Here is a 25364-nt window from a genome sequence, read left to right on the forward strand (position 1 = left end):
TCTGCGTAAGGACACACACTGGGTGCAACCCAGAACATTCTGCTAAGATCTGAAACCTAAAATAAGGGCGTAATGTAAACACTGACAGGCTCAGACCAGACAATGCGAACCTTCCCATCTATGCAGAGGTCGTTCAACAGAAGCAAGCACTGTGCTGTCTGCTGCTGCCACAAGTACAGATAGGCAGGGAGATGTCAAAACCTGTCACGAGTACACTTACCCATTTTTCAAATGAAAACAGCTTAAACCATTTATATGATTCTTTGAGAAAGAGAAACCCCAAATTTGGGAGTCCTTTATTTAGAGTGGCAGACTTTAACTGCATTCCTGAGGTATGATGAATAAATGGTAAAACTAGAAATTTCCTTGCCTCGATAGTGACTGCCTGGCTTGGTTTGATGGGGCTGGTAGAGGGCACTGTATCACAACGAAGGACTTGGGGGGACTGCCATACTCAGTTGGGAGAACCAGCTGCTCACTAGCTGTCCTTGCGTCATTTCCAGACCCTCCTGGAACTTCTGTACCAGGTCTGTGGGTCCCTCTCCCTTCCATACTCGGGCCTGCCCCTGTGCTGGGGCCAGCCCCCCCTGAAGCAGGAACTCCCAAGCTGCTTAGTCTCCTATCTACAAGGGTTTTTACTGAACCTCAACCTCCAGGCCTCAGGCCTGGGGCAGTTGCCAGACCCCTGCAGGGCTCCCCAAGACTTCCTCACTACCTACTAATGTGGACCTTTCGAGTTGCCAGGCCTGTGCTCAGGGAAGGCTGACTCCCCAAACAGCCGCCGGCCACACTGGGATTGGCACCTGGTTTCTGAACACTGCCTAGTTCCCGGGGGCCTGTGTTACCTGGCCTGGCCTGACACCTGCTACAGCTCTCCACCACAGCCTTGCACCTGTTCCCTCATCACAGTCCACACGGTGTCCTTTGGCTGATGGCCAAGACTGCTGGACGGTGGGCTGCCCTTGGACACCAGGCCTCCGGTGCCCTGACAGAAACTGGGCCTCAATTCCTTCTTCCTTCCATCCTGTCTGGCACTGTCCGAGTCACCACCCTCAGGTGCCCTGCTCATGCTGCAGGCTGCTCTCAGCCTCAACCTCCACTTCCAGAAAGTTCCACTGGCCTGTTTTGCGGGAATCTCCTGTTGTGCTACCTCTAATTGGCCACCCCCTCCTGCCCCAGATACGGTGTATGGGTCCTGTTTTTGAGAAGTGTATTGAGGGGTGCTTGGGCGGCTCAGTGGGTTAAAGCCTCTGCCTTCAGCTCAGGTCACGATCCCAGGGTCCTGGGATCGAGCCCCGCATCGGGCTCTCTGCTCAGCCTCTCTGCCTACTTGTGATCTCTGTCAAATAAATAAATAAAATCTTAAAAAAAAAAAAAAAAGAAGACGTGTATTGAGTTACAAGGTAAATTACAATCCTTAGAATCATGGAACATTACATCTGGAAGGGACTCCCTGTATCTAAATGAACTCTTGGTTCCAGGAAATTCATATGACTTGCTCAAGGTCACACCACCAGTTAGGAGGTGCAGAACTGTCACTAGCATTCAGCTGCCTCATTCCTGTCCTTATAGAGTTAATTGCTTTCTCTGGGGGATGCATTAAAAAATCTTACTAAAGCTGCTGAAAATCTGGAACTGAATGTGAACTGTGTCCTATAGAAAAACTGTGGAAGACTGAGACTTGATGGGTTTTGATTGTCCCTAAGTCCCAGGGATGCTGTATGGGAAGGTCATTTAGAGTCTCCTTCCCCGTACCCAAAAAATGCATATATTGTTGCAAACACCACTATGAATAACATGTAGGATGTGGGTAAAGACCGCAATCTTCTGGCAGGATGGCACCTTGTAGTTTTCTAAAGACTCTTGGTAAACAGAGGGGATAACCTGGAGGCACATTCCTGCCTTTCTGTGTCAAAGGATTTTTTTCCCAGATAAACACAGGACTGAGGGCCAGACCAGGTGATGGTCCCTGGGGAAGGAGGTGGACTTGGTCTAGGTCATTTTGTTCTTTATAATGAGAGAAAACTAATCGAGAAGGAGGGAGCTATGGGGAAGAGCGAGCGGAGAAGGGGGAGGCCTGATGAGACCTGGCTCTGGAAGGCCAGGGTCAGGCCTTCCCGCCCACTTGTGGAGCCATGCCAGGTGACTCGAGGCCCCCACCTTAGCTGACTCACACGCAAACTGGAAATGACAGCTCTTACCTCACAGGGTTGTTAGGATGAGAATCAAAAGAGGTCATGGATTTGGATATATTTGAAAAAGAAATAAAAATGTTAATTATTATTGCCTAATGACCAAAGACCCCAGAGTCAGAGGGTTAGTAAAACCTGAGAAGGCTTGTGGTTGTTTCGTTCTTACTGAATAAAGAATAAACTCTTACTGAGTTAATAGTGACTGAAAAAATTAATAAGTTCTATATATTTGAATAGTAATATGAGGGATATGGGTCCCAAGCACTTCATTCACATATAAGTGACATTGAACCCTAGGTGGCTTCTGGATATTCTTATCTTGTCCAATTCACCCTTTCTCTAGTATTAAACAGGGAAAGCCCCAACTCATCCAAGGCTGATGATTTGGGCGAAGTCAAATGCATCATAATGTCAGTTTCTGTCTGGGCTAATCACACAATGAGCAAAAAGAGATGTCCTTCTCTTTAAATGAACATGAACTTCTATCTATTTCATGTAGAGATTCTGCTATAAGCTCATTAACTGTGTCTAGTGACAAGTGTCCATACATCTCCAAGGCAGAGAAGCACGTACTCAGAGTGATACTGGATATGTTCCTCCTGGGCGTGGGGGCAGCCCCAGGTAGCGAGTGCTGGAAGCTTCCAGAGCTCATGGTCAGTAGGAGTGGACATCCTCATGGATTTTGGATCTTGAGGAGCAGCTTAGGGGGACTCGGGCTGTGGGAACATGGTTCTTCACTATGTTATCTCATCTGCACATTAACCCAAAATGTTGGGAGAGCTGTGTCTTTGGAGGCCCAGCTAGTTGCACTGCGCATTGAACACGAGGGGATCAGCACATTTTAAAAAGTGGGTTTATGAGGATATATAAAAAAAATCAGGGGCGCCTGGGTGGCTCAGTGGGTTAAAGCCTCTGCCTTCGGTTCAGGTCATGATGTCAGGGTCCTGGGATTGAGCCCCGCATCCAGCTCTCTGCTCAGCAGGGAGCCTGCTTCCCCTTCTGTCTCTGCCTACTTGTGATCTCTGTCAAATAAATAAATAAAATCTTAAAAAAAAAATCAGTTCATGAACTAGAGACCCAGAAAGTGGAGCTGTGGAGTAGTAAGCCTGGGAGACTATCAGCGGCAGAGAAGAGCCACTCACCGGATTCCCTCATGCTGGGGTCTGTCATTCTGTTGAAACTGAAGCTGAAGCCCACAGCTCTTCATCCGGAATTGCTGCAGGGGGCCCCATGGGGGCCCACCCACTCGTGTGAGGTCAGCCTTCAAGGAGATGGGCTTCCCTGCCTGGGCGCAAATACTGACACACGCATACACAGCGGACAGAGAGATTTCTAAAAGCCCCGTGGCACGCTAAGCATAGTGGGGTGTCATCAGCTGCTGTAGAAGGGTCCTCACACCTTCACCTGGGTCCATTTGGTGAATTTCAAAACATCTAACTGCTCCACAAAGGGAATTGGCAAGGCAGACAGACCACAAAGCTAGGCTCTGTGCTTTACACGAGATTGGAGGAGAACACGCTTTGAAGACAACACTGAATGCCACAGACCTGGCGGAGGACTCGGAAAACCACTGACCTCTCCTTTTCTTTCTCATTTTGAGCTGTTCCTTCCTCAAGCATTGACTCACTTTTTTTGTTGTGTGAAGACCACTAGAGGGGTAGGAACCTCTCTTGCTCCTGGACAACATTTACAAAGGGTGGAGCCCTCACTATTTTTGTTCCTTTATTCCATGAACAACTCTTGTTTGGGGTTTGTCTGGAAGAGCTGAATTTCTTCTGTTTGGCTGGGTTAGTGACAGCTGCATAAAACTACATGGTATTTTTTTCAGTGCTGTTTTGAGCTTTCCCCAAATCGCCTGAAGAATCATGAAATGAATCTGGATTAGCACCCTAAATTGTAAACAGTCTTCAGAAAAGGATGCCTACTGATATCCTTAAGATGCGGTCTTTGAGGTTAACCAAAAAACCCACCCCAAAGTTTTCTTGCTCCTTGAACTAGAGGGATGTAAAAAATATACATAAAAGTAGAAAAACCAGGGAAATCATTAAATTTCAAGAGATCTTTGGTAAGAGTGTCATTTTTCCTTTTTTTTTTAAAAGATTTTATTTATTTATTTGACAGACAGAGATCACAAGTAGGCAGAGAGGCAGGCAGAGAGAGAGGAAGGGAAGCAGGCTCCCTGCCAAGCAGAGAGGCCGATGTGGGGCTCGATCCCAGGACCTGAGATCATTTCTTGAGCCGAAGGCAGAGGCTTTAACCCACTGAGCCACCCAGGCGCCCCCAAGAGTACCATTTTTCAATTACTACAGTGTCATTTTTATGGTACCTAGAGCTTGATCACTGCAGAACCCAGCAGGATATTAGCGACAGGACACACATGCTTCACTCCTGGATGGAATGTGAGTTCTGCCTAATAGATACAGTCCACACCCCAACTCGACCTGACACTTCCTAAGTGACATCTGAAAACTTGCTCGTTGCATGTTTTCAAAACGTCAGCTTGATAAACCTCTAAACTTTGCAGGGTTCCCATAGACAATTTCACAGACTACACGTAATGACAGATGGACACAAAAAACAATAGTGAGAAGCTACAGAGGCTGTCCACTGTGCATTTCTGGTGAATGCTCTCCAGACTGAGGAGCCAAACTAACTGAGATTTGAGTTTATATTTTGCAACTCATAGGCTGTGAGGCCTCAGGCAAGCTGCTTCACGTCTCTGAGCTTCAGTTCTCTTGCAAGAGAAACAAAGATAATGCCCGACTTTGTGCAGTTATGGATCGGATCAGAGGAAGGAATGCATGAAATACTCGTGCTAGAGCTTGTGGGACCCCGCAGCCCCTCAGGAAGGGATGGCTAGCAAAGCAACACCTGATCAACAGAAACAGAGATCAGTACGCCAAAATCAAAGAGCATTTTCACGTAATATAAACACTGCAAAGAGGAAAACTCGAGTGACTCCTCATCCATTTAAGCAACAACAAATTCACAAACGGCCAGAAAGTCACAGATGGCATAGAGCAGATGACATCGGTTGTTGCTAAGGCCACCGTGCTGAGTTCTGCTCCTTCTCTGCCTGAGCCTCTATTTCCTGTCCCCTTTCGCAGGATGGTACTGCCCTGGGAGCACCCTGGCACTGAGAAGCTCCGGCTGGAAACAGCCACACTTCAAACATTTTCCTTTATGAAAAGGAACAAGCCAGATGCTATTCTTAGGAAGAAAAAAAAAAGACAAGCTTTTTTCCTAGAAGTAAGCTCAGCAAGTTGCTTGCCACCCTGCCCCCCCAGCCCCTGCATGGGCACAAGGGCTTTCATTATTCCCAGTGTCAGGACAGAGCAGCATTCTGTGGCCGCACGGGTCCGTCCGTTTGGAGGGCCTGACGCTCAAGGAGGGCAGAGAACTCCCAAGGCGCTTGGCGCTCCCAGTGGACTCTCTGCTCTCTATTTATTTCTGTGACCGAATACAGCTGTGCCTTGAATCACTAGGCCTTCAGCAGTGACTGGTGAAGTAGAAATGTCCATGGGTGTTTTAAATAGTTCCAAGACAATCCTGAAATCTACAAAGGCTAGCACAGCATCCACCATCTTGGTTATAAAAAAAATAAATTAAAAAAAAAAAAAATAAAGGTTGGGTGTCGTGGGCCCTGCAGTGTAAGTTCGGATGTCTCAGCCGAAGAAAAGAAGTACCACACGCCAAGGGGCCACTGAAGGGGCAAAAGCAGATTTCTTGCCACTAGGCCTTAGGCCCAGGACTAGCGCACGAAGAAAGCACTTCAAGAAAGCTGCAAATGGATTTATGAACTGGTTAGCAGGACCTCCTAGTAGAAATGTAAGAAAAATGGCTGCAGCTCCTGACAGGAAGCAGCTGGACCAGGAAGACAGGATAAAGAATGGTGCCTCACAGGGGCACCGGGGCTACAGAGCAACTGAACAAGACAGGGGTATGCGTGAGCTCGCACCAGGACGGGATGTGAGCCGAGGGTACAAGAGCAGATGGAGGGTCTATCTGTGGGGCCAGAGAGAGATGTCGCCAGGTATCTCTTTCGTTTTTTAAATATTTTACTTATTTGTCAGAGAGAGAGAGCACAAGCAGGAGGAGCAGTAGGCAGAGAGAGGAGCAGGTTCCCTGCTGAGCAAGAAGCCCTTTGTGGGACTCGGTCCGAGGATCCTGGAATCATGACCTCAGCCAAAGCAGACGCTTAACCCACTGAGCCACCCATGTGTCCCTTGTCTCTCTGGATACAGGAGAGAGGCTGCTGGGTGAGCCCACTGGCATGAAGACAGAGGCTGCTGGGCGGAGATGAGGAGGTGTGAGAAGGCCAATAGCCTGTCTAGCAGTCACCCTCAGTGAAGCCCTCCCTACCTCCCCTGGCCAGGCCCCCTCCTCAGAGCATGGTGTCCACACCTCACTCAGCACACAGATCATCATTCTGTAATGGGGGGTTTGGGGCCTCCTCCTGCACCCGCTAGGGTCCCTAGTTCTGGCCCTGGTGCTGAGCGAAAGGGGCCTGCAATGAGGCAAAGTGGTGGTGGATTCCAGAAGGCTGGCCTGCTGGCCCCCAAGGCCAGCCTAGAAGTCACTCTCTCTGCAGCAAGAGAATAAGGGAGGGGGCATCTTCCCCACCAGAAGATGAAGGGGAAGTACCCTTCCTCCCTTCCTGACCAGAGCGCCCGTGGATTTGGCCAGGCAGGCCTGTGGACTGGTTTTAGCTTACGCGACAAGGCACAGGGCTAGGTTGAGAGCAGGAGTGCTGTCTTTTCGTTCTAGTTTTGTTACTCGTGGATTAGGTGACCCTGGAGAGATTGCTTATTCTACTGCGTCCTTCTGAAATTAGGGAGTGGTTAGACCTCCGGCTTCCAAACATGGCTGATTATCAGAATCACCTGGGGAGCTTTACACGCACATACACACGCATATGCATACTCACAAATACACACGTAGACATGCACACACACACGAATCAGAAGCTCCAGGGCAGGGCCTGGGAACTTACATTGGTTTAAGCTCCTGGATGCTTCTTATGATCACTGACACTAGCCGAAATCTGTAGGCACTTCCAGCAGGAGAGGAATATGGGATTTTATGAAAGGGGCACACAGTTTTTAAAGAATCATTTTTTCCCTACACTTTTTTTTAGAGGAGTCATGTGCTTTTCTCTCTTCAGGGATGTGACAAGTGTTTGAGGATGGCGAGCAGATGACCGCTCACCCTATTGGATGTGCACCCCTGGGGCTGCCAAAAGGTCCAGCTATGGGGTGGAGGAGCCCAAAGCCACAGCAGGCATGCTTGTGGGCACCCCACCCAGTGTGGGGACCTGCTGCGGCCCCCGAAGTAGCATACTTAGGGTGTTGGGCTGACCCAGCCTTCCTCCTATGACAACTCTGGTTCCAGAGTTGGGGACACTGGGGTCCATGCCTTAGGCAAAGGGTGACCAGTGGTGGCATCTCAGCACCCTACAGGTTCCACCAAGGCCACCTCTCTGGCTTAGCTGTCTACATCCCCCTTGTCTTAAGACAACAGCAGTACCCAGGTGGTGCACGCACTGACCCCTCCCTGTGTGCCCTGCAAGCGAGGTCCCACTGAATCCTTACAGGCATCCTATGACGTGCTCTTATGCGCTTCATTTTACAGAGCAGGAAACAGGTTTGGAAAGGTTGGATCATCCGCCTGAGATCACAGAGTAGGAGCCAGAATCTAAACAGGCCTCCTGATCTTGAGGCTCTCTTCTGAACCTTGTTCACGTTCCATCCCCTCCTGCGCCCCCACCTTCCCCTAGAGAGGAGACACGGGAAGAGGTCTCCTTGGCTCACCTTGGCTAGCCTCGCTCGCTTGATGAGGTCGTTGAGTTTGCGCACGGCCGCCTTCTGGGGAAGGCTCTGGATGTCTCTGAAGAGGTCTTGGGCCTCGGCTTCAAAGAGGCGGCGGTTGTCAGTGTTCTGCAGGGGCTGTGCCCAGAAGGAGCCGATGTAGACACGGAGCACCTCGGGTGTGTTGATGACCTTGCCCAGGGACCACATGAGGGCCCCGTAGACGCGCATCAGCTGCTGTGTGTCCACTTGGTCAGCCTTGTTCAGCACCACGCGGATCTTGTCATCCTGGCCCCGGAAGGCCTTGATGGCCTCCGAGAACTCATCTGAGATGTCCAGTTTGTGAGCATCGAAGAGCAGGATGATCCTGTCCACGCGCTCTGCGAACCACTGCAGGACCTGGCAGAAGTCGTAGCCTGGGTGGAGAGAAGGGCATATCAGTGAGGCTGGGACTCAGGACCAGGGGACATGTGGGTGCGCCGCGACTGCCAAGGACAGAGCGCCACCTCCAAGGAGGTGACGGAGGTCTGATGGCCTGAAAATCACCTCAAGTGAGCCCCCTGGGGCTGGACACATTCAGGAGTCAATGCTGGGGATCCCAGGAGCCCTCCCCTGGGAAAAAACAGGGCCTGAAAAGGTGCTCGTAGTCATTTGGATGGGGCATTCTTTCTAGATCTGTGATTTCATTTAGTCCCCACAAGTCTCTTACTTCTCCTGGTATGGTCCTTGGGATTGATGACAAATTGGATCAATGAGTCTATAAAGCCACAGGCCCTGGATCAAAACTCTCCCTTCGGCCAAAGGTTTGCTTTTCTGAAAGTAGCGGAGGTGGAGAAGGAAGAAAACTCAGGGGTTGCTTGGGGTCCCGTGGTGTCACCACTAAGCACAACAAAAGAGGAACTGTCTTCTCTTATCCTAAGTTCTTAGGTGTTAAGAAGGCCAAATGTTGGCCTGCCCCAAAACGGTGACCAATATTTATCATTTGGACTATTTATATCGTAAGTAAGTTATAAATATTTTTAAAAGATCATGTCTCACAGCCATTGTATGAAGTGGTCTCTTGCCAATTTCTTTTTTTAAAATGGCCAGGCCGACAACAAATTGTTTAGTTCACTTTGGCCACATGCCAATAGGCTCCAAATCACACAGCTCTGTAAACACTTCTCACAGGCCCTGGTTAAGGCCTGTTTTGGGTCTCCCCCAGGGGAGGCAGAGGCCCTCGAAAAGCAAACAAGAGAAGACCAGTCCCACAAGGTTTATTTTTAATCCCAGTCTGATTAGCTGTGGGCTTAGGCTTGACATAGCCCAAGGAGGGCCAAGATGGTCCCTTTCCTGACTCCTGTTCCCCTTTTTATAGGTCTTGAGAATCTCCAAACACACGTAAAGGTCTAGAAAATAAAATGATAAATGCTGATGTACCCATCACATAACTTAAATAAACCTTGACCTTTCACTTTATTTGCCTCAGATGCTTTAAAGGATTTAAGTGTACTTTCTATAACAAAATCCTGCATACCTGTGAGGATGAATTAGATTTTCCCTCATCAACACAGGCAAATCTCCGAAGGAATGGTGAGTAAAAAACCAGTTCCAAAAGAATAGGTCCAGCATGATAACATTCCCATAAAGTGTTAAAAAACAAATCAACACTCAGGAGCCGAGAGATACGTATATGACAGCACAAATAAAAAAAATATTAATGCTAATTTTGGAATACTGATGAACTCCGAGGGTTCTAAGGTAGATGAGAAAGCATCTAAAGAATGATGTATTTTCAAACATAAAGGGGGTCAGTAGATGAAAGTTTGCATAAATTTGAAGAACAAGTGTAAGAGAACTAGTTGAAGAACAGAAGGATTTAGACACAATTTTAATAAAGAACATGAAACATTCCAAAAACGCAACACTCCCTGCAGACCCCTCCCCGGGGGAAGCACCGCCCTGAGTGTGGTGTTTCTTGTCATTACAGGTTTGCGTGTTCCCTGGTTCAGACTTTTCAGACTTTTCACTTCTCTATTCTGTCCCACAGTGGCACCCCCTGATTCCTTGGGGACAAAGAGGGCAAAGGCAGTTGTTAGAATGTGGTCCAGAGTTGATTTTCATCACGATCAGCAGTCAGGTGAAAACAGAAGAAAATCAAAGGCCCGTGGCATGGGGGTCGCACAGCAGTACGTAAAGATTCTGAGTGCAGATTTCACTTGGAGTTCTGTCCCTACCAAGACAGGGCAAACTGCCTGCCAAGGAGCTTCTGTCATTCCAGACTGATCTGGGTCAGCCCGATAGCCCCAGACCCTGGCTCAGAGATCCTGAGCAGATGATGGCTCTGTGCCCGGGGAGCCAGGAAGATGTTTTAGAACTGACCACCAGAAGGACCTGCCTGTGGACACTGGAGTGGACAGGAGTTGCATTTTCTGGGCACCCTTCCTGTTGGGCCAAGGGTCCCGTGTGGGCCATAGATGCTGAAGATGTAGTGGACAGTCCGTCACCCCACTCACTGACAGGTTGGGGTACAGACAGGTGACCTAGAACCAGAGAATCATTTCCTTCTACCAGGCAAGGGTATTGGATCTTGAGGGAATGAAACAAAGTCACAGGGAAAATGAGAATTTCTTTCTTTCCTTTTTTTTTTAAAAAGATATTAATTATTTATTTGAGAGAGAGAGAGAACTATTAGGGGGAGCAGCAGAGGGAGAGGGAGAAGCAGATTCCTAGGCAAACAGGAAGTCAGATGTGAGGCTTGATCCTGGGACTTCAGGATCATGACCTGAGCCCAAGGCTGACACTTAACCACACAGGTGTCCCCAAAATGAGAATTTCCTAATGGCAGTGGTGCTGAACTGAGAGTCAGGTGGTGGTAGCTTCCTCACCTCGTTTTTGAGACTAGTTTTCCATCCTATTAATCCTGTGAACAACTTGATTTTCTGCAAATTTCCTTTTCTGTTTATATCAGAATCAGCTTCTTTGGTTTGCTGCCAAGAATCACAGTTGGTGAATAATCTTCCCCACATCAGAAATACTCTTCCAGTCAGCGCCCAAAGACACTTGGTACCCCCATTGCTGTCCCTGCCTGCACACATGCAATTTCAGCCACAGACACACAAATCTCTTCTTCCAAGGACCACCTGGGTTAAGTGGTTGGCCTTGACAGTACCCATATTTAAACTCTCACTTAAATTTGGGTTTCTCTTTTCTTTTCCTTTTTTTTTTTTTTAAAAGATTTTCTTTATTTATTTGATAGAGAGAGACACAGTGAGAGAGGGAACACAAGCAGGGGGAGTGGAAGAGGGAGAAGCAGGCTTCCTGCTGAGCAGGGAGCCCAAAGTGGGGTTCATCCTAGGACCCTGGGATCATGACCTGAGCCGAAGGCAGCCACTTAACAACTGAGCCACCCAGGTGCCCCAAACTTGGGTTTCTAGTAGTTATTTTAAACGTCTTTTTAAAAGATGTCATTCCAGGGGCACCTGGGTGGCTCAGAAGGTTAACCCGCTGCCTTCGGCTCAGGTCAGGATCTCAGGGTCTTGGGATCAAGCCCCACATCGGGCCCTCTGCTCAGTAGGGAGCCTGCTTCCTCCTCTCTCTCTGCCTACTTGTGATCTCTGTATGTCAAATAAATAAATAAAAAATCTTCAAAAAAAAAAAAGTTATAAAAGATGTCATTCCAATGCTTCATTGAAGTAAAAGGTGGGAACAGAGCTGCTAGATAGAAGTTTACCGTGAGCGAGGCCACTACTTATCTCTGGCCATATTTTCTTGTTTTAAAGTAACCAGGAGAACTAAAGATTTAAGAAGTACAGGTAGATAGAACTGTGTTCTGTTTGTCACTGAACAGGTATTATTTGTTACACATTAGGGAGTATAATCAAAGGTAAAGAAATCACCAAGTGTCTCAGGAGAAAGCAAATAATTACCACAGCTGGGAGAGGTTGGTCTGCTCATTTATTTCATACATAGTTGTTGTTACTAAAAATATTTTTTAAAATAATTTTTAGAAAAGATTTGTTTATTTTAGACGGGGGTGAAGGGGCAGAGGGAGAGGGAGAGAATCTGGAGCAGACTCCTCACCGAGCACTGAGCCAGATGAGGGGCTCGATCTCACAACCCTGAGTTCAAGTTCAAGACCCGAGCCAAAATCAAGAGTCAGATGCTTAACTGACGAGCCACCAAGCAGCCCTCACTTTTACCATTTTTAAAGTATACAGTTTATTGGCTTTAAGCACATTCTCATTGTGGTGCAATCATGACCATCTGCCTACAGAATTCTTCATCTTCCCAAACTGAAACTAAGTACCCATTAAACATTAACTTCCCATGCGTCCCTTGCCCAGCCCTGGCAAACACCATTCTATTTTGTCTTTGTGAATTTGACTACTCTTGGTGCCTCATGTAACTGGAATCATACAGTACCATTTTGTGACTGGCTTCGTTCATTTAGCACAATGTCCTCAAAACCCACCCCTGTTTTAGACTTCTTCAGAATTTCCTTCCTTTTGAAGGCCGAATAGGTCTGCTTGACTCTTAAATCTTCATGAGAGAAGACAGGTACCAAGGACTTATCTACCAAAAAAGTTCCAGCTGATGTTAAAGAAACAACTTAATTTAATGACGTTATTTAGTCTGTCTGCTGAAAGTAAATGGTGACACAGAAGGACCTGCAGACCACTGATTATCAAAGGAAGGTCTTAGACTCAAGTAAGCTGCTTGCTGAAGGTGAGACTTACAGATCCCTCCCTAGAAGCATGGAATCAGAATCCCCGAGGCTGGGCTTGGTAGCCCGCAGTTTTTAAACCTCCCAGATAACTGGCGATTCCTGGTGATGTGAGCACCGCTACTCTGAGTGCCAAAGCAGATGTTTAACCAACTGGGCCACCCAAGCACCCAAATTTATTATTAATCAATCAACCAATTCATGAGTCTGGGGTAGATACTATTTCTGTTTTCATCAACATGACTCTTTTTGCAAATCTATTATTTCTCTCCTGTAAAAAGTTAACACAAATTACATACAACCAGAAATCAGGCGCTAACGAGGTAAGGTGAAGGATGTGTTGATTAGCTGCTAGAATCATTTCACTGTATATGTACACTAGATCATGTTGTATACCTTCAGTATACACAATTTTTACCTGTCAATTATGCCTCAGTAAAGCTGGGGGGAAAAAAAGAAGAGTATATACAGGCTTTGGACTCAGGCTGCCTGAGGTCTAATCCTGGCTCCATCACTTACCAGTTTCATGAACTAGGGCAAGTTCCTTAACCTCTCTCTCTGTGCCTCATTTCCTCATCTGTAAAATGAAGCTAGCTAATCATAGCATCCACATACCTCATGGGGCTATGGAGTTAACAGATGAGAAACATTTGAATCATCCTGACATCTAGAAAGCTCTCCAAAATGTTATCTACTGGTTATTTAAGAAACCTTAGCAACGGGGGCATGGTGGGAGTGCGGTAAATGTTGAAGGATGCCTTCCTGGGGTCAAGTAAAATCTGCAGCCACAGACAAAACACAATTAATTAGAGTAAAGGTGACGGCCCTATGACGCTCGAGCCAAGTGGAAGAATCGGCACTCAGAAAGTAGCTAATAGAAGATATGACTTAGCAGAGAATCGCCCATACCTTATAAATAAAGTTGGTGGGCCCTCAAAGTCCAGAGGCCTTTCTTTTTTTGCTTGTGAAACAGGTGGAGCTCTACCAGTTGGTCCTAAAGGCCCTGGGTTGCTCCTAAAATAAAGCTGTGATTCTAACCTCAGATACTTCCCGGCTTATAAAAGCCCATGCATAGCCATACAGGCCGGGATAAATAGGGCACGCACACGTTGTTACCCAGTAGGAGGGGAGTAACGAATTTTCTCAAAGACTCGGTTACAGAGGGCGGTCAGGTCCCCATTACCAACTAGAGTTCAGCCACAGAGCCACACAAGTGGGTCTGTGACAGAGCCGCCACTTAAACAAAGTGGAAACCAGTGGCCCTGACACTGACCATGGCCCTCGGCTGCTATTCCGTTGGGCCTACGGCCTACACAGTGATGTTATGTTTGGATTTGGCCTGTTTTTGGTCCAGACATGCACTGTAGTTCTAACAGCCCATTCCACCTGCTGCCCACTTCTGAGTGGAAATACCACAGCTCTGACGCAGACCAAATTCTGCCTCCGAAAGGCCACCGCCTGCTCCTGGGCTCCCGCTGGGGTCTTAGAGCTCCCCAGAGAACTGCACCATCTGAGGCCACAGCTGTTTCCCTTCTGGGCTGTAACACCCAAGGGGAGGGGCCCTTTTTACACTGCTCCCTACAGCACCAAGACGGGGCTCACCGAGAGCAGGCCTCAGTACATGCTTCCTGAGGGACTGAAGGTTCTCTGTGCAAAACTGTGTTCAAAATTCCCAGAAGTAGCTTTCAATAAGCTTTCGGAACACCTCTCTCTCTGGAATTCAGAAGTACACTAAACATTTAGAAATGTAACAATACATTTCACATACAAAAGTCAAAAATGGATTAATTAATAATTCTCAAATGCCTAGGATGTGCTCAGGATGGATGCTGAGGGATATACTTCTATAAAACAAAGGCTGCTCGCTTTATCCATACTAACCCCAGAGTGGCAGCCATCCAAATGTCCCTCGACAGGTGAATGGATAAACTGTCCAGTGGAACAGCACTCAGTAATACAAAGAAGGAGCTACGTGCAGCCACACGGGGGTATCTCGGGAACACCAGGCTGAGTGAGAGAAGCCAGACACTGAAGAGTATGCACCACGGGATTCCATGTATGTGAAATTCTAGAACAGGCAAAACCAAGCTATAGTGACTGGGAGCGGGCCCATGGATGGGGCTACAAAGTGACATGGACAAAGAGGGACTTCTGAGGGCAATGGAAAGGTTCTACTTCTTGATGATGGTACACACATTGGTCAAAACTGATCAAACTGGGGGCACCTGGGTGGCTCAGGGGGTTAAGCCTCTGCCTTCGGCTCAGGTCATGATCTCAGGGTCCTGAGATCGAGCCCCGCATTGGGCTCTCTGCTCGGCGGGGAGCCTGCTTCCCCCTCTCTCTCTGCCTGCCTCTCTGCCTACTTGTGCTCTCTCTCTTTGTGTCAAATGAATAAATAAAAATCTTAAAAAAAACCTCATCAAACTGGACATTATTATGTTCTACTGCAATAAGACTGCCTTAAAAAATTAAAAAAAAAAAAAAAAGAAAGAAAGAAGGAAAGGAAGGGAGAATGTACTCAAAGCTGCTAAACTTGTTTGAAGATAAACATTTCCACAAACTGCTGGATGGACCAGGAAGTTGAAATCTGTTTGCCAAGCCGACTTTGTAGCACATTTGGCTGGGTAGGGAATTGAATGTAGTGAAAGCAGGAGCCTCAGGCTTTAGTCGAAATCAGTCTTCACCAAAAAGGTTAATGTACAATTTGGCCCATCCACTGGAACTTTGAGAGTTGTGTCATTTAACAGGTCTTTTACCTTCTGGCTGAGAGAGTCTCCCATGGTGATGGTCAGGGATGACAGCACTCTGAGTTTATGAGAATCCAACACAACATAGCCCAGGGTACATACACACCTGGATGGGTGTGTGTGTTTGTACACAGGCACATGGGGCAACGCATGTATGCTTGCATTATTTAGTGAGTGTGTATGGAAGGTACAGGAATCCACATCCTAACACACTTGCCCCCATGGTGCTCAATGTATTTTTAAAATTTATTCATTTAATTATAGACATCTTAGTTCTATTAGACCTAATGGAACTTCTATTGGTCTAGAACAAAACAGAGATGTCATCAGCCCAATTGGTTAAAAATGGGGTTCCTATCATTGCAAATGGATCCACAAGTAATATAGCTTTGGGAGCTGAGAAAGAGAATTTGTCCTGTGGAAGATCCCAGCTTGGCATCCTGGCTCCACGTTCTGGGAACAAAGGGAGGGGGCAGGAAGGAAGGGGCCCTTTCCAGCCAATCAGGGCCTTCCACCCATGGAAGCTGTGGTCTCCATCCAAAGGCACCCACCAGGAAATGACATCTGAGATTTTTGCCCCCCCGGTTCAGGTAAATATAGGGTGGGGGCCTTGAGAAAACTAATTTGGCAGTCTGCTTTCAATAGAGCAGAAAACAAAATTCTTCAATTTCTTCCCAGAGCCAAGTTGCTAATTACATGAGTTTTAAACAAGTTGTGTGTCAGTAAAAGGATGCAAGACAATGGAGGACAGCCAGAACAGAGGCCAGGTTCTCCCCGCCCGTGCCCCTGGTTCCATTCTTGGGGTGGGTGAAGCCACTTGCCCAGTTGGACACGACCCAAGATTCTGCTTAGACTTATCCTCACTGGTGGGGCACAGGCCTGCCCTTTCTAGAGCCAGGAACTCCTGTTCCATGCCAGGCCACTCATACCCCCACCACAGCTCTCACTGTGCTGGTTTGTATGGGTAACCCCAGCCTCTCTCCCGGAGGTCCCTCCAGCACCTAGTTGACTGCCCAATGCAGACCGTCCAGCCAGACCCTACGAGTGTGCTGGGAGCACCTTTGAACTGTACTTCTTGTTCCCAGGTTCCTTCCTTTCTAATCCAGCACTCAAATGTCCCCACTCCTTCTCACAATTGGGAGCTAAAAGTTGAGATCCTTGGTTAGTTTTAGAAGAGATATTTGCAAATTCTCCAAGACTAGCTCTCACCTTCCCTCTCCAGCCTGGTCTCAGGGTGTCTTACTAAACCTCACTCTCCCCACCCCATAAACCACACCAGGCTCTTTGCCCCTCTTCAGAGACATCTTACAGTCTCCTGCCTCTGGACCTCTGCCCAGACTTCCTTCAGCCTGGCATGCTCTGCTCTTTCCAGTTACCCAGCCCTCTGGGTTGCTTCCCTGCAAGAGGCCTTCCCCCACCTGAGTGGAACAGACCCTCCCTCCCCATTTCCTCCTGAGAGGTTCTGTGCTCGGCCACAGCTCACTCATTAAACTATAAGCAGCCCGAGAGCAGGGGCCAAGTCTTCGTCATGCTTGGAACCCAAAAGCCCACCACAGAACACTTTGTACTGTCCAAATCACATTCCCGGTGATGTATTCTTATCACATCAACGATTTTTCTTACACTTACACTTTCCAGTGATGTATTCATTTGGTGAGAATAAGGCAGAAACTCTACGAGGGCAGAGACTCCACTTCTCACTGTATACCTAGTACTCAGTACCCACTATTGAACAGAGTAGGTGTTTAATAAAATTGCGTTATTCCTCAAAAAAATTAAAAATAGAACTACCATATGATCCAGGAATCCCACTTCTGGGATTAATTCAGGAGAATTAAATCGAAAAAACTTCAAATCAGCATCTCAAAAATTATTAGCACTCCCATGTTGACTACAGTGCTATTCACAATAGCCGAGATGGGGAAACAGCCTTAATGCCTTTGGCAGGCACACGGCTAAGAAAAATGTGGTTTAGACATAAAACAGAATATGAAGCAGCCTTACAAAAGGAAATTCTGCAACATGGATGGACCTGGAGGACATTACACTGAGTGAGATAAATTCACTCAGGGAAAGACAGACACTATGTGATTCTGTTTATATGAGGGATCTAAAATACTCGAACTCATGTAACCATAGCATGCAACAGCAGTTGCCAGGGGCTCGGTGGGGTGGAGGGGGATGGGAAATTACTGAGCAGTAGGCACAAAGTTTCAGTTCAGCAAGAGGAGAAACTTCCAGAGACCTGCTGTATGACACTATGCCTATAGTTAACAATATCGTACTGTACAGTTAAAAATTTAAGAGGGTGGACGGCCTTTTAAGTGTTCTTAATGTAATACATATGTCTGCATATAAAATAAAAAACAATTAAATAAATTTGATTAATGAAGTGAATTGAAGGGAATGAGAAGTGTAACTGATTTTTAGCAAGTTAGAGGCCAAGGCTTAAATAGTGCTGTGAGTTTCTAAAAAAACAAGAGCTCTTACTAATTTAAGGAAGTACAAATAACCTCAAATAGACATCAAGTTTCTGGGAGTACTCAGGTATTAAATATATATTTTCAAAAATAGTCACTTCAGTTAACAATAGCAGCTACTTCAGTTAAACACGTGTGACCAGTCCTTGTATTGTTTACAGTCTGGGTTAACTTTGCAACTGGAAAAGGCTGTTTGTGAAAATGTGATTGGGGTTGGGTGGAGAATGAGAGCTCAAAATAAATGATGGCAGCAAATATTTACTGAATTCTCACAACATTCCTGCAATTTCTACCCACAAAATCTCCTGTAATCCTCACAGTAACCCCTGAAACAGGTGCTATGATTATCCCTATTTTCCAGGTGAGGATCCAGAGACTCAGAGAGGTTAAATAACTTACCCAAGGTCACGCAGCTATTTCCTAGGAGGGCCAGGATTCATACCCAGGGACTTGCATCCCAGGGCCTGTGTTTTTTATCCACTGCACGGCACCACAGGTGTGCCAGGATGGTGGCATTCGAGGTGGTTTTTATTTCCTTCTTTCCGATCTTTCTAAAGTAAAGTAGTTTTATGTGTCCTACAATAAACATATACTCTTTTTGTAATAAGAAAAGAATAAGCATACTGTAAAGATTATTGGTCCCTATGTGACTACGCTAACAGTATTACTGAGGAAGGCTTTCCTTTTCTTCTACAAAGGTGTTCAGCCAGAGCCTGGATTTCTAGTATTTTCCAGCTTATCACCATCTCAAGAAACCCTGAGGGTGCAGTAGTGTCTTTACAACTACACATTACCTCTGGGGGAGGAGTCGGCCCTGGATCAGCCACACTTGGCCAGAGCATCGGGAAGAAGCTGGTCAGGAGAGGAGCTACAGACACTCTGCTCCCTCTGCCCAATCTACTTCCCCTCACCCCAAGCTGATCAGAGGCACAGGTGGGGTGCGGTGGGGGGGTGGGGGTAAGCGGAGGCAGGGGCAGCAGTGGGAGGGGCAGTTCTAGGTTTCTGCGGGGTGTTGGGAGGGGCTGACCCTAAACCCTGTCCTGGAGATCCAACAAGACAGCTAGAGAAGAGGAACAGGGGCCTCCCTATCTGCACATGCTGTGGATGGGTTTAGGGCGTGTCTACCTCAAAGTGTTCAGGTGGTGGTGGCTCCCCCTTAGAGAGTGTAATTGTCTATGAGAAAATCCCTGTGGTTGCAGAGTTCCCAGTCTCACTGTGCCTGGCCTGCAGGGGGTTCCACCACTGGATTACCACAGTTGAACTAAAATCAAGGACCAATCTGTCCTTGGATGGGCTTGGTGTTGTTTATCCTCTATTTCCTCTCCCAACTCCTTCTTCCTTTGGAATTTAGTCCAAAAGTCTGTGAACTAATTTATCGGTGCCTGTTTCCTCCTAAAATAAACAAGCCAAACTCACAGCCTCTCTCTTTCCCCAGGGGCTGCCGTAAAGATAACGATGCAGGGGGCATGTGACCCCCAAGGCCGCTCACACCATGGGATGATACCATCCTGCACAGGTGGGGAACAGAGAAAGGCTCTATTTGAATATTTGGCCCGATGAACACCCTGGCCTCTGGTCAGGTGACCATGTCAAAGGGGGAAACTGGGTTTCATATCTCTTTTCCATCTCAGACTAAAAATGAGGTTAGGAAGCAAAGCCATTTAATGAGCACTGAGCCCCGGAAAGAGACAGCAATACTATGTGGCATTTTACGGCTCTTTGCCAGGGAGAGAGGTTGGTGAAAATTTACCAAGAAAATGCCCCAAGTTCTGGAGCTTGGGTCAGCCATTTTGCTTTGCTGGGCCTCAGTTTCTATATCAATCAGATGGGTTAGATGATCAGGAAGATTTTTTTTCAGGGGTGCCTGGGTGGCTCAGTCATTAAGTGCCTGCCTTTGGCTCAGGTCATGGTCCCAGCGTCCTGGGATTGAGCCCCACATTGGGCTACCTGCTCTGCAGGAAGCCTGCTTCTCCCTCTCCGACTCCCCCTGCTTCTGTTCCGTCTCTCACCATCTCTCTCTCTGTAAAATAAGTAAATAAAATCTTTAAAAAAAAAAAAGATTTTTTTTTTAAAGATTTTATTTACTTATCTGGAAAAAAAGATTTTATTCCAGATCTTAGATTAGATAGTATCTAGACAATAGATATTAGCTAGTTATAGTACCAGCATAAGAACATAAAACTGTTCAGGTAGCTACGGGAACACTCAATGACTACATCCAAGGGAAAAAAATGATCAAGTAACGAGTTTCATTTTACTCTATTTGTACCCCTGGACTCATGCACTATGGCACACAGGGCTGATTGGAAGGTCCTTGAATGTTTCCAGAAGGGTCTTTAGTTGCCCTGAAGTGTAATTTGTCACCCAACTGCCACCAATTCTGTGCTGACAGAAATTACCAAAGGAAAAGTCACAGAATCTGAGGCATCCAAAAATGCTTAAGAGATCATCAGCTCCACCTTCTAAGAATAGAAGTAAGTGAATCCAGGAACTAAGTGTCATGCACACGGAGATTACCCATGCCTCATTTTCAAGTGGGCGTTGTGTACCTAAGGCAAGAAAGCCTCTCACAATACATCTATAAATCAGACGGTCAGTTGGTACTTACACTGGATTTTCTTGAGGCAAAAGGCCAATGAGACGGTCTCCACCCAAGTATGAGGAGACGGAGTATTTCCAAACAAGGCTTCTACCTTGACAATACATCTTGTCATTTTATGGTTCAGAAGGGCAAAAAGACAATATTTCTTCAAGCTATACTTTTCTCAAGAGAGATGTTAAACCAAGATGGTGACAGCTTTGGGATCAACAGACGGCTTACAAATGACTTCTGACCCTCTGCCCTGCCCTGTTTCTCCTTCTCAACAATCCCTGTGTTGTGTGAGTGTTCTGTGAGCATTTGGACAACAGCCAGTCATGAAGACCAGGGCCAGCCAGTAAGTTATCGGATAACCTGCTCCTAAAGTCAAACTATTGCCCAGAGATAGTTATTTCTGGGTTTATGTCACCGATGGAAAGATAGGTCAAGTCAATGGGGACCATGTGAATAATCATTGGTTTCTTTATTTTATAAAAAATGACTGCATTGGGGGCACCTGGATGGCTCACTTGGTTAAGCGTCTGTCTTTGCCTCAGGTCATGGTCGCAGGGTCTGGGAATCGAGCCCGCCATCAGGCTCCCTGCTCAGTGGGAAGCCCGTTTCTCTCTCTCCCACTCCTTCTGCTTGTATTCTCTGTCTCGCCGTCTTTCTCTCTGTCAAATATATAAGTAAAACTTTAAAATAAAAATGACTCAATTATTTTACTAAATAAAAGTTCACATAGGTACTGATAGTATTTCAAAATGGTCAAATACCCCCAGAAAGGAAATACTTGGAAATAATCTGAAAATAGGGGAAGGTGCTTAACCATACTAATAATAAAAATGAGAATTAGAATTATACTGAGAGGCCATTCACCTATCAAAGATAAAGTGAAGATAAGGGAAAGAAATAGTAATGCCCTGAGTTGGGGAGGATGTTTTGTTGATGGGAATGGAAGTAGGGACATCTTCTAGAAAAGGCGTTTTGGCACTGGCTAACTCTGTAAGAAGACCTCAGTTCCATTTGACTCAGTAATTTCACTACTAAGAGGGCATCTTTTTTTTTTTTTTTTTTTTTTAAACTGAAGTGTAATTGACATGCAGTGTTATATTAGTTTCAGGTGTACAATATAGTGACTTCGTGATTCTACATGTTGCTCAGTGCTCACCCCAGTGAGAGAAATTATCATACGATGTTATTACAGTATTGCCGACTATATTCTCTAGGCTGCACTTTTTACCTCTGTGACTTATTCATTTTATAACTGGAAGTTTGTACCCCTCACTTCCTTATTAATTTCACCCATTTCCCTGCCCACCTCCCCTCTGGCAAACAGACCCCCGGTCTGATTGTTTCTCTGCTCATTTGTTTTATATCGTAGAGTCCCATTCGCACCCTACTACGCAAACTGTGAATAGTTGCACTGTGTGCACAACTATATTCTGCAGCACAGTTTGGAACACATTTGGGTGCCATCCACCCAAAAGACACCGGCTGTTAATTTGGGCAACTCTGTATGACAGAACACTCCAACGTCCTGACAAGCGCTGGCTGCAAGGCTTACAGCTAGGTGGAACATTCTCAGTGCAGAGCAGTGTGCGGGACCCTCCGGCTCTGGGAGACACTGCCGACAGGGTTTGCTCTGGGAGAGGAACTAGGGGTGCCGTTGGGACATGTTTCCCCACCTAACTTTCTGTAATGTAAATTTTTCATCTCAGGTGGGTACACATACTTGTGCAGAATGAAAGGTGAAATGCCGAGTAATGGTCTGATTTGTGCTTTACACTGCGATCTGGATTCAAGCAGGAGGTGGTTTTTGAGAAAGAGACTGACATAACACAGGCGAAGAGGAGGTTTCTAAAGGCAACTGCATCTGGCACATGTGAGAAATAGCCCCAGATACCAGAAAGATTATGGCAAAAAGAAGTGGAAACGTGCGGACAGCCAGGGCCCTCGGCTACAAGAGAACACCTCCTCTGGGTCGTTGGTCACTGTCTTCAGCAGGCTCCCCCAGCTCCCTTCCTGAGCTGCACTCGCCCCGTATTCTTTCCAAAGGTCTGTGGTCAAGTCCTCCTATTTCCTTTCTCCTCCTCTCTCCTTTTTTGGGTTCCTGGAAGAGCAAGGTCCCTGTTGGTCTAAGTCCCAGGACTTGCCACCATCCGCTATCCCTGGGGAACGCTGGAGCACTGGCAGAGCTGACCCTGCTGTCCTGGTCCTTCTATGCGGGGACCATCCAAGTCCATGAAATGAGGGCACTTAAACCACCAGATCTGTAACGTGACTCTCTGCCAAATGATTTTTTACTTGTTATGTTACTGTATCTTCAAATGACCCTGGGAGGGAGAATTCCAACCCTTTATACAAGCATGAAATGAGGATCCTACAGGAGGTGGGGATGCTGGGATCTGAACTCAGGTCAGCCTCCTCCAGGACCCACAGTGAGCCTCTCACCACCTTCCTCTCTGCTTCCATGGAAAACAAAGAGGCCTTGAAAGTGTTGCCATTTTCAGCACGTGTCCACATCTGCTGGCTCGAGATGCTCAGCCACACAGTGCCAGTGCGTGAGACCTGACTTCCGGCCCCACTCCGGGTCCTCTCACTGGATGCACACTTCATTGCTCATGTCTCTGGAACACTTAGGCATTCACACCAATCACTCACACCCTCACAAGATCCGATTCTGCAAGGAAAGAACTTTTCTTCCCATTTTATAGAGGAGGAGACTGAGGTTCCTAGAGGCGGAGGAACTTGCCCAGGTCACCCCCGCTGGCGAGGGGAAGCGCCAGAGAAATGGAAAAATGTTTCAGGTCAGCATTGCTCAGCACTCTACAGCTCCACCTCCACCTAGAATCCTGCATTTTCAATCTATCACTCCCACCCTCCAATCTGGGGGTTCCCCACTGGTGCACAGTGACTTGGGGGTGAGGGCTTTTACCACACCTAACTGTAGGGGTGCAGGTTATATATCAAGGATGTCCTCATTACAGCAGTGAACTTATTAAACATCTGAAAAGGTAAATGAGACATTTTTAAAAAATCTCTTCTTTCGGGGTGTCTGGGTGGCTCGGTGGGTTAGGGCCTCTGCCTTCGGCTCAGCTCAGGTCATGATCCCAAGGTCCTGGGATTGAGCCCCACATAGGGCTCTGCTCAGTGGGGAGCCTGCTTTCTCTTCTCTCTCTCTCTGCCTTTCTGCCTACTTGTGACCTCTGTCTGTCAAATAAATAAAATCTTAAAAAAAAATAAAAAAAACTCTTCTTTATTAGAGGTTCCTAAAACTCCTGACTTCCAAAGAAGTATGGAAATGCTGGGGGGAGGTGTGCTCTTCCATGGAGGGAAGGCCTAAGCAGAGGACAGCAGTGTCAGGCAGGACTCCTGTCAGAAGCCCACTCGTGAAGGCAACCACGGTCACTGGGTCACCCAGAGACCACGGTGGGACGGTTACCTCTGCTTCCTTTCACAGCCCTCCCCAGGAGGATGTTGGTGAGTCACAGAGCCCAGCCCAGTGCCAGAGGCTCCCGCCTCACCCAAAGACACCCTGCCCTGGACCCCCACCAACTTACATCCTCCATCCTGGCCTCCAAGAGGACAGCGTTCACCGGCAAACCAGAGATGTGGGGCAGAGCTCAAGTCCATTTTGGTAGTTTCCCCAAGTTTGTAATCCTCTCTTCTTTCACTTGCCTCGGGGGTGGTGGAGCACACAGGAAAGGGCAGACTCAGGAGGCCCACTCAGCAACCCCAGACTCCTCCAAGTGGGGATCCGCGAGCAGCGGCCCCACCCCACACTCCCCACTTTGCTCGTGCTGAGGTCAGGAAGTAGCCTGTTACCAAGTTCCCTGGGGCCTGAGGATCAGAGCGGTAGGGCTTCTTGGCCTCACTCATAGATTCATCAACTCCAGGGCAGAAACGGGGCAGAAAGAGGGTGACCTGAGGACAGGTCCCACAGAAGAAATGACAGTGACACCCAGGAAAGAGAAAACCAACCTAGCAACCAAACCCACAGAAGCAGAGTGGCAGACCCAGGGCTGGTTCTGTGGCTGCTCAGGGCCACAACTCCCGGATGCTCATAGTAATAATTCTGGGTAATCAAGAGGACATTAAAAAAGATAATCCTTCAATGGCTTCCTATTCCTCTCAGAATAAAATCCACATGCTTCCCTAAGGCCGACAGCCCCCCCACAGCAAGGGCTCCCCACCTCACTGACCACCACTTCCCAGCTACTCAGCAGCTTCTAGCCTTCCCTGAACCCGTAAGATCTTCACTCCTCTTGGGCTTCCCCAAGGCCCTGGAAGGCTAATCCTTTTATTCTTTGGGTTTTAACCTACAAGTCTCTTCCTCAGAGAACCCTCCCCCAACACCCCATCTAAGTCAGAACACCCCTGCTGTGGGACTCAGCAATTACTTTCTTCAAGTCTTCCTTTCAACATGCATTTGCTTTGTATTTCTGCTCACCCATCCCCCTCCCTGGTGTGTACTCCAGGAAGGCATGACAGGGTCTATCCTGTTCTGTTTAAAAGTAAAGCCCCTGATGCCTGACATGGAAGAAATGGACCAGGAGGAACCAAGCAGAGTTTGGTGCGTGGAAGATATTCAATATAAGACAACCTCTTCCCCTTGCTAATGTCTTTTGAATGAGAATGTAGGGCAGTGTGCGCGGCCTTTCAGTAATTGCTGAAGGTAAAAAAAACCCAGAAGTTTGGTGTTTGTAGGGGGAAAGCATCAATTAAATGGAAACTTGCCCCACCAGTACCCTTCCCCAGCGCTGCCTTCTCTCTCTCTGTGTGTGTGTGTGTGTGTGTGTGTGTGTGTGTGAGAGACAGTAAGCGAGAGAGAGAGGTTTCCCTGGTTTGTATC

The 25364-nt window shown here is 47.2% G+C and overlaps 1 protein-coding gene across 1 annotated transcript in view; it reads right to left on the reverse strand.

Moving 5' to 3' along the window:
* The window catches only part of EHD4 (EH domain containing 4), a 78743-nt gene that overhangs the window by 12447 nt on the left and 40932 nt on the right, over positions 1-25364 (reverse strand). The window contains exon 4 of the mRNA XM_059181253.1: positions 8003-8415. Within this exon, the coding sequence (XP_059037236.1) occupies positions 8003-8415 (413 nt within the window). The remainder of the gene's footprint in view (positions 1-8002; positions 8416-25364) is intronic.

This window comes from Mustela lutreola, chromosome 7 (assembly GCF_030435805.1).
Source record: "Mustela lutreola isolate mMusLut2 chromosome 7, mMusLut2.pri, whole genome shotgun sequence".
Lineage (NCBI taxonomy): Eukaryota > Metazoa > Chordata > Mammalia > Carnivora > Mustelidae > Mustela > Mustela lutreola.